General features: G+C 39.5%; 1 protein-coding gene across 1 annotated transcript in view; it reads left to right on the top strand.

The window, feature by feature from the left end:
- adgrf6 (adhesion G protein-coupled receptor F6) overlaps nt 1–12134 on the top strand; it is a 143803-nt gene that overhangs the window by 113052 nt on the left and 18617 nt on the right. Inside the window, exons 242-264 of the mRNA XM_073933529.1 lie at nt 136–282; nt 434–580; nt 666–812; nt 952–1098; nt 1300–1446; nt 2526–2672; nt 2805–2951; nt 3152–3298; nt 3462–3608; nt 3815–3961; nt 4149–4295; nt 4497–4643; nt 4807–4953; nt 5175–5321; nt 5477–5623; nt 5824–5970; nt 6134–6280; nt 6502–6648; nt 6801–6947; nt 7151–7297; nt 7459–7605; nt 7811–7954; nt 8380–8526. Of these exons, the coding sequence (XP_073789630.1) occupies nt 136–282; nt 434–580; nt 666–812; nt 952–1098; nt 1300–1446; nt 2526–2672; nt 2805–2951; nt 3152–3298; nt 3462–3608; nt 3815–3961; nt 4149–4295; nt 4497–4643; nt 4807–4953; nt 5175–5321; nt 5477–5623; nt 5824–5970; nt 6134–6280; nt 6502–6648; nt 6801–6947; nt 7151–7297; nt 7459–7605; nt 7811–7954; nt 8380–8526 (3378 nt within the window). The remainder of the gene's footprint in view (nt 1–135; nt 283–433; nt 581–665; nt 813–951; nt 1099–1299; nt 1447–2525; nt 2673–2804; nt 2952–3151; nt 3299–3461; nt 3609–3814; nt 3962–4148; nt 4296–4496; nt 4644–4806; nt 4954–5174; nt 5322–5476; nt 5624–5823; nt 5971–6133; nt 6281–6501; nt 6649–6800; nt 6948–7150; nt 7298–7458; nt 7606–7810; nt 7955–8379; nt 8527–12134) is intronic.

Genomic DNA, 12134 nt, shown 5'->3' with positions numbered 1-12134 from the left:
TTGAATCTGCTGTTCATGAAAGAGTGGGAACCCTATAGGAACTCATTGTGTCATGAACTCAGAACTCTCACAGTCTTCTAGAATTGCTTAAAATAATAATAATATGTTTTTTAAAATGTTGTATTTTTCCCACAGACATAAATGAATGTCTGATCATTCCATCAATCTGTGGTCCATATTCCAACTGCACAAATGACATAGGAAGCTACAATTGCTCATGTTTGGATGGATTCACTGCAACAAACTCTAATCTCACCATCAGCATCAACAACACATGCAGAGGTAGATTTTATATTTCTATTTGTGTTTTCTTTCTAATTAAATTAGTTGAAATGTGTGATTTTTACTTTAAAACCATCCTATTATAAAGCTGCTAAAATAAGATTAAACTGACCTGAAGTCTACTTTTCATCATTACTTTCCTTTAACAAAGATGTGGATGAATGTGTTGAGATGTCAAATATTTGTGGACCAAACTCAATCTGCAACAACACTATTGGGAGTTACAATTGCTCATGCAGGAGTGGATATAATGTAACAGATCCAACCCTCCCTATAAACAGAAATAACACATGCACAGGTATGATTGACAGATGAAGGATCAATGTTTTGGCCAAACTCTTAGTGGTTTTATATAATTTTATTTTAAAATATTTTCCCCTCAGATATCAATGAATGTCTGTTCAGTCCACCAATCTGTGGTCCATATTCCAACTGCACTAATGAAATAGGAAGTTACAATTGCTCATGTTTGTCTGGATTCACTGCAACAAACTCTAATATCACCATCAGCATTAACAACACATGCAGAGGTTATTTTAAATATTCTATGTCCAAAACCTAGTAATTAATTGTTTTTGTAATTTTAATCAAATTAAAATCATCCAATCCCTACTTTTCACATATTACATTTTAAAAACGCATTTTCCACATTATTCTCTTTTCATAAAGATGTGGATGAATGTGTTGAGATGTCAAATGTTTGTGGACCAAACTCAATCTGCAACAACACTATTGGGAGTTACAATTGCTCATGCAGGAGTGGATATAATGTATCAGATCCAAACCTCCCTATAAACAGCAATAACACATGCACAGGTATGATTGACAGATGAAGCAGTTTTTACTGTTTGTATTATTAAATACTGTAATCTTACTCACTTATTTGATCTCTAACATAATGTTTTGACAAACCATCAGTGTATTTTGGCCAAACTCTTAGTGTTATAAGTTGAATTTCAACAAAATAAATCATTCTTATACAAGATGTTTGTTAAATATATTGCATTTCCCCCTCAGATATCAATGAATGTCTGTTCAGTCCATCAATCTGTGGTCCAAATTCCAACTGCACAAATGAAATAGGAAGTTACAATTGCTCATGTTTGTCTGGATTCACTACAGCAAACCCAAATCTCACCATAAGTATCAATAACACATGTGGAGGTACATTATATATTTTCATTTGTGTTAACTCTGAAAGTGTAAGTGTAATCTAAGTGTAGCGATCTAGATCAAAGAGAAAATACTAATAATTATTCATAATTATTATGAATTATTTATAATATTTAGATAAGCTGAACAATTTTATTTGATGACTTTGGGTCAAGTATTTATGTGTTTAAGGAACATTCATTTTCCAGGTTATATGAAATACTCTTGTGAAATACAAAACTTATAAATATGGCAATTCCATCTGGGTGTAATATAATATTTAACGACTAACATATAACAAACAAAAACATGTGATACATAAAACACAGAAAATTAAAGAAATATAGAAGGCAAGTAAAGAATGACCATTTTTCACACAGTTAAACCACAATTAACAAGATTCACCAAGATCATGAAACACTTTAAAAGGGGCACAGCTTAAACACATGAAAATATACTTGCATTACTCTCTCTTGTTGTGCGAGCTTCCTGATGCCTGTTAGAACAGGGTTCCCACATTTCTTAAACGTACCTGAATTTAAGACATGCTGTATGGTTTCAAGGCCTGGAAAGTACTTAAAAACAAACATAGAAGCTTGAAAGTTCTTCAGTTAAATTTGAAATGAAATGTGTTTAATATGGTATTTTAACAAAGACTGAATAAAAATGAGAAATTCTTCATTCAAAAGTCTTAAATTTAAAACCTGCACAAGAACTCTGACAAATAACAGATATTTCATTAAAGCTTCAGAAACCGCATTTGAATATTACTATTATTAATTCAACAAATTTTAATAAAGTTCTTTGAACACTTTCAAAACATCATCGTTGCTCACATGTTTCAATGTAAATGTGAAGTGTAAGTGAAAAGTTAAATAAAGTAAGAACCCTACATACAGTATGCTGGGTGAGAATTATTTTAGTGCTTGATTTAAATTTAGAGTCATTGAAAGTCCTTGAATCTGCTGTTCATGAAAGAGTGGGAACCCTATAGGAACTCATTGTGTCATGAACTCAGAACTCTCACAGTCTTCTAGAATTGCTTAAAATAATAATAATATGTTTTTTAAAATGTTGTATTTTTCCCACAGACATAAATGAATGTCTGATCATTCCATCAATCTGTGGTCCATATTCCAACTGCACAAATGACATAGGAAGCTACAATTGCTCATGTTTGGATGGATTCACTGCAACAAACTCTAATCTCACCATCAGCATCAACAACACATGCAGAGGTTATTTTAAATATTTTATGTCCAACACTTAATAATGAATATTTTTTTATTAAATTTAACGCATACGATCTCTACTTTTTTCCATATTACATTTTAAAAATGCATTTTCCTCATAATTCTCTTTTCATAAAGATGTGGATGAATGTGTTGAGATGTCAAATGTTTGTGGACCAAATTCAAACTGCAGCAACACTATTGGGAGTTACAATTGCTCATGCAGGAGTGGATATAATGTATCAGATCCAAACCTCCCTATAAACAGCAATAACACATGCACAGGTATGATTGACAGATGAAGCACTGAACAGTTTGTGACTGTTTGTATTTCCGGAATACTGTAATCTTGAACTTTTTCTTTTATTTGTCTGATATTATATTGTGACACACCATCAGTGTTTTGGCTGAACTCCTTGTGGTTTTAATTAGCATTTAAAAAAAAGACTCATTATTACATATTTTTTATATATTTTCCCTATTAGATGTCGATGAATGTTGGTTCAGTCCATCAGTCTGTGGTCCAAACTCCAATTGCACAAATGCCATAGGAAGTTTCAATTGCTCATGCTTGTCTGGATTCACTACAACAAATTCAAGTCTTAACATCAGCAACAACAACATATGCAGAGGTACATTTTATATTCAGTTTTGTGTTTAGTTTTAATTTAAATAATTAAAATGTGTTAGTTTTTACTTTGGACTTTGATACAACACAATGTTACAAATCCTAAAGAATGAGCCTAAACTGACCCTAACTACACTTTTTTTTCCCCAAAATTACTTTTCATAAAGATGTGGATGAATGTGTTGAGATGTCAAATGTCTGTGGTCCCAACTCAAACTGCAGCAACACTATTGGGAGTTACAATTGCTCATGCAGGAGTGGATATAATGTATCTGATCCAAACCTCCCTATAAACAGCAATAACACATGCACAGGTATGATTGACAGATGAAGCACTGGACAGTTTGTGACTGTTTGTATTTCCGGAATACTGTAATCTTGAACTTTTTCTATTATTTGTCTGATATTATATTATGGCACACCATTAGTGTTTTGGCCAAACTCATAGTGGGTTTAATTAGCATTTTGAAAAAAAGAATCATTATGATATACTTTTTAATTTTTTTATTTTCTTCCTCAGATGTCGATGAATGTCTGTTCAGTCCATCTATCTGTGGCCCATACTCCAACTGCACTAATGAAATAGGAAGTTTCAATTGCTCATGTTTGTCTGGATTCACTACAACAAATTCAAGTCTTAACTTCAGCAACAACAACACTTGCAGAGGTACATTTTAAATTCACATGTTTTCAGTCTAAAATTTAGTAATGAATTGTAATTTATTGTTTTCAATTTGTACTTTGAAAGCATTCTATTGTAAAACTGCAAAAAATGCAGTTAAACTGACCAAATCTCTACATTTTACATATTACATTAACATTTGCATTTTCCACATAATTCTCTTTTAATATAGATGTGGATGAATGTGTTGAGATGTCAAATGTTTGTGGACCAAATTCAAACTGCAGCAACACTATTGGGAGTTACAATTGCTCATGCATGAGTGGATATAATGTATCAGATCCAAACCTCCCTATAAACAGCAATAACACATGCACAGGTATGATTGACAGATGAAGCACTGAACAGTTTGTGACTGTTTGTTTTTCCAGAATACTGTAATCTTGAACTTTTTCTCTTATTTGTCTGATATTATATTGTGACACACCATCAGTGTTTTGGCTGAACTCCTAGTGGTTTTAATTAGCATTTTTAAAAAAAAAACTCATTATTACATATTTTAATATATTTTCCCTATTAGATGTCAATGAATGTCTGTTCAGTCCATCAGTCTGTGGTCCAAACTCCAATTGCACTAATGAAATAGGAAGTTTCAATTGCTCATGCTTGTCTGGATTCACTACAACAAATTCAAGTCTTAACATCAGCAACAACAACATATGCAGAGGTACATTTTATATTCAGTTTTGTGTTTAGTTTAAATTTAAATAATTAAAATGTGTTAGTTTTTACTTTGGACTTTGATACAACACAAATTTACAAATCCTAAAGAATCAGCCTAAACTGACCCTAACTACACTTTTTTTCCCCCAAAATTACTTTTAATAAAGATGTGGATGAATGTGTTGAGATGTCAAATGTCTGTGGTCCCAACTCAAACTGCAGCAACACTATTGGGAGTTACAATTGCTCATGCATGAGTGGATATAATGTATCAGATCCAAACCTCCCTATAAACAGCAATAACACATGCACAGGTATGATTGACAGATGAAGCCGTGAAAAGTTTGTTGCTATTTGTATTTTGTACTTTTTAAAATATTTTATGTCTGATATTCATAAATGTTTGAAATCATCATTATCAGTATTCTGGCTGAACTCTTACTGTCTTCATGATAATAATATTTAAAAATAATGATATTGATGATGAGGATGATGATGATGATGTTTTTAAAAAATATTGTATTTGCTCCCTCAGATATAAATGAATGTCTGTTCAGTCCATCGATCTGTGGTCCAAATTCCAACTGCACAAATCTAATAGGAAGTTACAATTGCTCATGTTTGTCTGGATTCACTGCAATAAACTCGAATCTCACCATCAGCGTCAGCAACACATGCAGAGGTACATTTAATGCTTAGATATGTGTAACTCTATACTTTAGTTAGTTTGAAATAGCCATTTTTACTTTGTAAGCAGCAAAAAAAAAAAAAAACCTGATTAAACTAATCCAAACTGACTGCACTTTCTCTAACTTTATTTTAAATCTATTAATATAGATGTGGATGAATGTGTTGAGATGTCAAATGTTTGTGGACCAAATTCAAACTGCAGCAACACTATTGGGAGTTACAATTGCTCATGCAGGAGTGGATATAATGTATCAGATCCAAACCTCCCTATAAACAGCAATAACACATGCACAGGTATGATTGACAGATGAAGCACTGGACAGTTTGTTACTGTTTGTTTTTCCAGAATACTGTAATCTTGAACTTTTTCTCTTATTTGTCTGATATTATATTGTGACACACCATCAGTGTTTTGGCTGAACTCCTAGTGGTTTTAATTAGCATTTTTAAAAAAAGACTCATTATTACATATTTTAATATATTTTCCCTATTAGATGTCGATGAATGTTGGTTCAGTCCATCAGTCTGTGGTCCAAACTCCAATTGCACTAATGAAATAGGAAGTTTCAATTGCTCATGCTTGTCTGGATTCACTACAACAAATTCAAGTCTTAACATCAGCAACAACAACATATGCAGAGGTACATTTTATATTCAGTTTTGTGTTTAGTTTAAATTTAAATAATTAAAATGTGTTAGTTTTTACTTTGGACTTTGATACAACTCAAATTTACAAATCCTAAAGAATCAGCCTAAACTGACCCTAACTACACTTTTTCCCCCCCAAAATTACTTTTAATAAAGATGTGGATGAATGTGTTGAGTTGTTAAATGTCTGTGGTCCCAACTCAAACTGCAGCAACACTATTGGGAGTTACAATTGCTCATGCATGAGTGGATATAATGTATCTGATCCAAACCTCCCTATAAACAGCAATAACACATGCACAGGTATGATTGACAGATGAAGCCGTGAAAAGTTTGTTGCTATTTGTATTTTGTACTTTTTAAAATATTTTATGTCTGATATTCATAAATGTTTGGAATCATCATTATAAGTATTCTGGCTGAACTCTTACTGTCTTCATGATAATAATATTTAAAAATAATGATATTGATGATGATGATGATGATGATGATGTTTTTAAAAAATATTGTATTTGCTCCCTCAGATATAAATGAATGTCTGTTCAGTCCATCAATCTGTGGTCCAAATTCCAACTGCACAAATCTAATAGGAAGTTACAATTGCTCATGTTTGTCTGGATTCACTGCAACAAACTCGAATCTCACCATCAGCATCAGCAACACATGCAGAGGTACATTTAATGCTTAGATATGTGTAACTCTATACTTTAGTTAGTTTGAATTAGCCATTTTTACTTTGTAAGCAGCAAAAAAAAAAAACCTGATTAAACTAATCCAAACTGACTGCACTTTCTCTAACTTTATTTTAAATCTATTAATATAGATGTGGATGAATGTGTTGAGATGTCAAATGTTTGTGGACCAAATTCAAACTGCAGCAACACTATTGGGAGTTACAATTGCTCATGCAGGAGTGGATATAATGTATCAGAGCCAAACCTCCCTATAAACAGCAATAACACATGCACAGGTATGATTGACAGATGAAGCACTGGACAGTTTGTTACTGTTTGTTTTTCCAGAATACTGTAATCTTGAACTTTTTCTCTTATTTGTCTGATATTATATTGTGACACACCATCAGTGTTTTGGCCGAACTCCTTGTGGTTTTAATTAGCGTTTAAAAAAAAAAAGACTCATTATTACATATTTTTAAAATATTTTCCCCATTAGATGTCGATGAATGTCTGTTAAGTCCATCAATCTGTGGTCCAAACTCCAACTGCACAAATCTAATAGGAAGTTACAATTGCTCATGTTTGTCTGGATTCACTGCAACAAACTCGAATCTCACCATCAGCATCAGCAACACATGCAGAGGTACATTTAATGCCTAGATATGTGTAACTCTATACTTTAGTTAGTTTGAATTAGCCATTTTTACTTTGTAAGCAGCAAAAAACAAAAACAAAAAAAACCTGATTAACCTAATCCAAACTGACTGCACTTTCTCTAACTTTATTTTAAATCTATTAATATAGATGTGGATGAATGTGTTGAGATGTCAAATGTTTGTGGACCAAATTCAAACTGCAGCAACACTATTGGGAGTTACAATTGCTCATGCAGGAGTGGATATAATGTATCAGAGCCAACCCTCCCTATAAACAGCAATAACACATGCACAGGTATGATTGACAGATGAAGCACTGGACAGTTTGTTACTGTTTGTATTCCCGGAATACTGTAATCTTGAACTTTTTCTATTATTTGTCTGATACTATATTGTGACACACCATCAATGTTTTGGCCGAACTCCTTGTGGTTTTAATTAGCATTTAAAAAAAAAAAAAGACTCAATATTACATATTTTTAAAATATTTTCCCCATTAGATGTCGATGAATGTCTGTTAAGTCCATCAGTCTGTGGTCCAAACTCCAACTGCACAAATGCCATAGGAAGTTACAATTGCTCATGCTTGTCTGGATTCACTACAAATTCAAGTCTTAACTTCAGCAACAACAACACTTGCAGAGGTACATTTTAAATTCAGATTTTTTTCAGTCTAAAACTTAGTAATGAATTGTAATTTATTGTTTTCAATTTGTACTTCGAAAGCATTCTATTGTAAAACTGCAAAAAATGAAATTAAACTTACTCAAACTCTATGTTTTCCATATTACATTTAAATTTAAATTTTCCACATAATTCTCTTTTAACAAAGACGTGAATGAATGTTTTGAGATGTTAGATGTCTGTGGTCCAAACTCAATCTGCAACAACACTATTGGGAGTTACAATTGCTCATGCCTGAGTGGATCAACTGACGTTTTTAATTATTTTGTCAGATATTTGTTCATTCAATATTTAAATCTAACCCTTAGTTCTGCCATTTTAATATAATGTAATTCCACTTTTTATAAATAATGGCTTGTTTTAATACTATTGTATCTCCCTGTAGATATAGATGAATGTCTCTTCAGTCCATCAGTCTGTGGTCCAAACTCAACCTGCAACAACACTATTGGGAGTTACAATTGCTCATGCATGAGTGGATATAATGTAACTGATCCAACCCTCCCTATAAACAGCAATAACACGTGCACAGGTACAGTATTTGTATATAAATACTATTTGTATTCCCTAAATCATGTACTTACTCAAGTATTTTATATCGGATATTGATGAATGTTTTAAATTGACAATAGTGTTTTGGTCGAACTCTTACTGTTTTGTTTAGAATTGCATAAAAGGGGATAATTTGAGTTTGAGTTTTAGATTCATTTAAATGTAAATTTTTTATAATTAATTGCTTAGTAGAATTTGATTGTTGGAGTTTAAGAAATTTATTTCATTTTCCTGTCATCACTGTGATTTGTTCCCCTTCGGGGGGAACTTCAGCACTATAAGTGGATTTGATGTTCTAAATCCACGTATGGGAGATTCGGTTCAGAAGCTACTCGTCTGAAAGAGTATTGAACGGGCCAATGAAAGCAATGAATTGGCAGCGTAAGCCTGAGCAGGTGTGCTGCATTGCCAATTAACTGAGCATATAAGCACACCTGGCGCCAGCAGACGCTATCCTTTTCGCTTCAGAGACTTTTCTGATCGAGTTCATGAGGGTTTCTCTTGCTGAGCTACAGCCACATCGAGCGAACGAGTGTCTCCCGGTCCAGAGCGAGTCCACGCAGCGGCAGACGGTCGAGCTGGGTTTCTTCCTTGTCTGGCGTCCCTTTGGGTCCGGTCCTCCAGAGCGGTGCGTATTGTTGCAAAGCATCCTAAAAGAGCAACACAGTCGTGCAGCACGTCCTTTTCAGGACGGCGCTCCGACTGTGCGTTTCTGGTTGCAGGGGTTTCCTGGCTCCGGATGATGGGCACGTTCACTGCATTACATGTTTGGGGGTCCAGCATGTTAATGTGGTGCTCGGGGGCGGTTCATGTCGTCACTACGATGCCATGACCGTCGCGCAGTTGAGATCGCAGCTAACTTTCGTGAGAGAGCGAGCCACCCCAGTCACCTCCTGCTCTGCAGCAGGCGCTCGGGCAGATCTGAGGGTTCCAGCGAAAGATAATCCGCCGCCTAAGGGCTCGCGGACCTCTCGCTCCTCCAAGCGCTCCATCCAAGCTTCGGGCGCTGGGAGTGATCCGTCTAATCAGATGGTAGCTCTCACGCTCGCTGACACCGGAGATCAGATTTCCTCCGCGGCATCGGAGGGTGGGCTTTCATTGTCCGACGATGATCTGGACCCACTCGCCCCCTTCGGGCAGGTGAGCGCTGTCAAAACGGATACTGAAACGGACGTGTTAGCCGTGCTTTCCCAGGCTGCTTCGGCCGTGGGTTGGAGATGGTTTATCCCCCAGCTCTGCGGCCGGACTGACTAGAGGGGCGTTCCCTTCTTCCCAGCGACGCACAGTAGGCTCACGCGGTCTTAAAGAGCACCTTTTTTCTGCTCGTGCTGCGTGTCCCTCCACCCTCACCACTCTTGGTGGTGGAGCGGCCAGGAGGTATGTGGCGATTCCTCAGGTTGAGTGTGCGATGGCGGTTAATCCGCGCGGCGCCTCTTCTTGGCGGGGTCTGCCTCGTCTCCCATCCAAAGCCTGTGAGTTTTCGGCTCCCTCGGAGCTAGAGCTTACAAAGCTACAGACCAGGCTGCATCCGCCTTGCATGCGATAGCCACCTGGCCGAGCTGCACGAGGGTGGGTCCAACCCAGGCTTATGAGCTTCGCACCGCAGCCGACTAAGCTCTTCTGACTACTAAGTCCGCTGCGTGTGCTTTGGGGAGGATGATGTCCACACTAGTGGTCCAGGAGCCCCACCTCTAACTAGAACCTGGTTGATATGCGCGAAGTTGACAAAGTCCGCTTTCTTGACTCGCCCATATCCCAAGCTGGTCGGTGACACAGTCTGCGAATTCACCCAGGAATTCGAGGCAGTGAAAGAGCAGTCCGATGGGTGATGTCTAATCGGCGGCCCCGTAAGCCCGCTCCGCCCGCCGTGCCATCCATACCTGCTCCTCGCCGAAGGCGCCCGCCTACAGGAGCTGCACCGACTCGGCACTCGCCACTGGCGAAGCGAGCGCGTCGAGCACCTCGGAAGCAGGCAACTCCCCCTGCCCAGAACGCCGCTAAGTCCAGCAAGGGACCGCGAAGCGTCCCTGGGACAGGTCATCTGGAGAGGAGGGAACTTGCTCTTTCCCCGCTGGGGGGCGGGGCGCCATTTTTAACGGCACCTTTTTACTGCCATGAAATGAAAGGGCACTTTTCCACTCCCCTGGAGGTGACAGCCCGAAATCTGCCAGTTTGAGCTCAGCTCGTAGGTTCGGTGCACTCCGCCAGTAGCTCACGAGCACTGCAGGCCCTGCCAGTCTGGGATGCGCCGCCTCTCAGCTCGCAGGGTCTGCATGCTCCGCCAGCAGCTCACGGGCGCTGGGGGGACGGTCTCCCTTCTCCCAGCCCCCAAGCCCCCCCTCCGGAGTCAGGGTGCGGAGCCAGAGCGAATCGCTCTTCTCCAGCTCTTCTGTGGGACCCTAGCGCTCCCCGGATTAGCACACCCGCTCCGCGCTGCCCCTCCGCGGGTACGTCAACGATTGCTGCGATGACGTCATTAGCGAGGGCTCTGCCTGCCTGGTTAGCGCAGGCCAGCCCCTCGCTATGGCTCATACGCACAATCAGACTCGGCTACGAACTGCAGTTCACAAAACGGCCTCCCAAGTTTACGGGCGTGTATTCACCAGGGTCAATCCTCTGTCCGCCCCTGTCTTGCGAGAGGAGATTGCTGCCCTCCTGGTGAAGGGTGCAATTGAGCCGGTACCTCCAGCCGAGATGGAGAGCAGGTTTTACAGCCCGTACTTCATCGTACCCAAAAAGAGCGGTGGGTCATGGCCAATCCTAGATCTGCACGTTTTGAATCGCTGCCTTCACAAGCTGTCGTTCAGAATGCTTACGCAGAAGCGCATCCTCTGATGCGTCCGCCCTCAGGATTGGTTTGCAGCCATAGACCTGAAGGACGCGTATTTTCATGTCTCCATTCTTCCACGCCACCGTCAGCTTCTGCGGTTTGCGTCGAAGGTCGAGCATGGCAGTACAAGGTCCTCCCCTTCGGGCTCTCTCTGTCTCCGCGGGTCTTCACCAAACTCGCGGAGGGTGCCCTAGCGCCCCTTCGGCTCGCGGGCATCAGCGTACTCAATTATCTCGATGATTGGCTAATTTTAGCCACTCTCGGGAGCAATTGACTGCGCACAGAGACGAGGTGCTCCGGCATCTTCGCCTATTGGGGTTGCAGGTCAACTGGGAAAAGAGCAAACTCGCCCCGGTGCAGAGGATCTCTTTTCTCGGAATGGAGCTGGACTCGGTCACCATGGTAGCGCGCCTCTCCGGAGAGCGCGCTCGCCTGCTGCTGAACTGTCTGAGGGAGCTCGACAGCAAATTAGTGGTCCCACTCAAATATTTTCAGAGGCTCCTAGGGCATATGGCTTCCGCCGCGGTTGTCACGCCGCTCGGACTGCTCCATATGAGACCACTTCAGCACTGGCTTCTAGATCGAGTTCCAAGACGCGCATGGCATGCGGGCACACCGAGTCTCTGTTACTGCGCTGTGTCGCCGCACCCTCAGCCCCTGGAACGACCCCTCGCTCCTGCAGGTCGGTGTGCCTCTGGGACAGGCGTCCAGTCATGTTGTTGTCTTAACAGATGCTTCCAGCACAGGCTGGGGAGCCG

Source organism: Danio rerio, chromosome 20 (assembly GCF_049306965.1).
Source record: "Danio rerio strain Tuebingen ecotype United States chromosome 20, GRCz12tu, whole genome shotgun sequence".
Lineage (NCBI taxonomy): Eukaryota > Metazoa > Chordata > Actinopteri > Cypriniformes > Danionidae > Danio > Danio rerio.
This window is presented reverse-complemented; position numbering and strand designations above follow the sequence as displayed.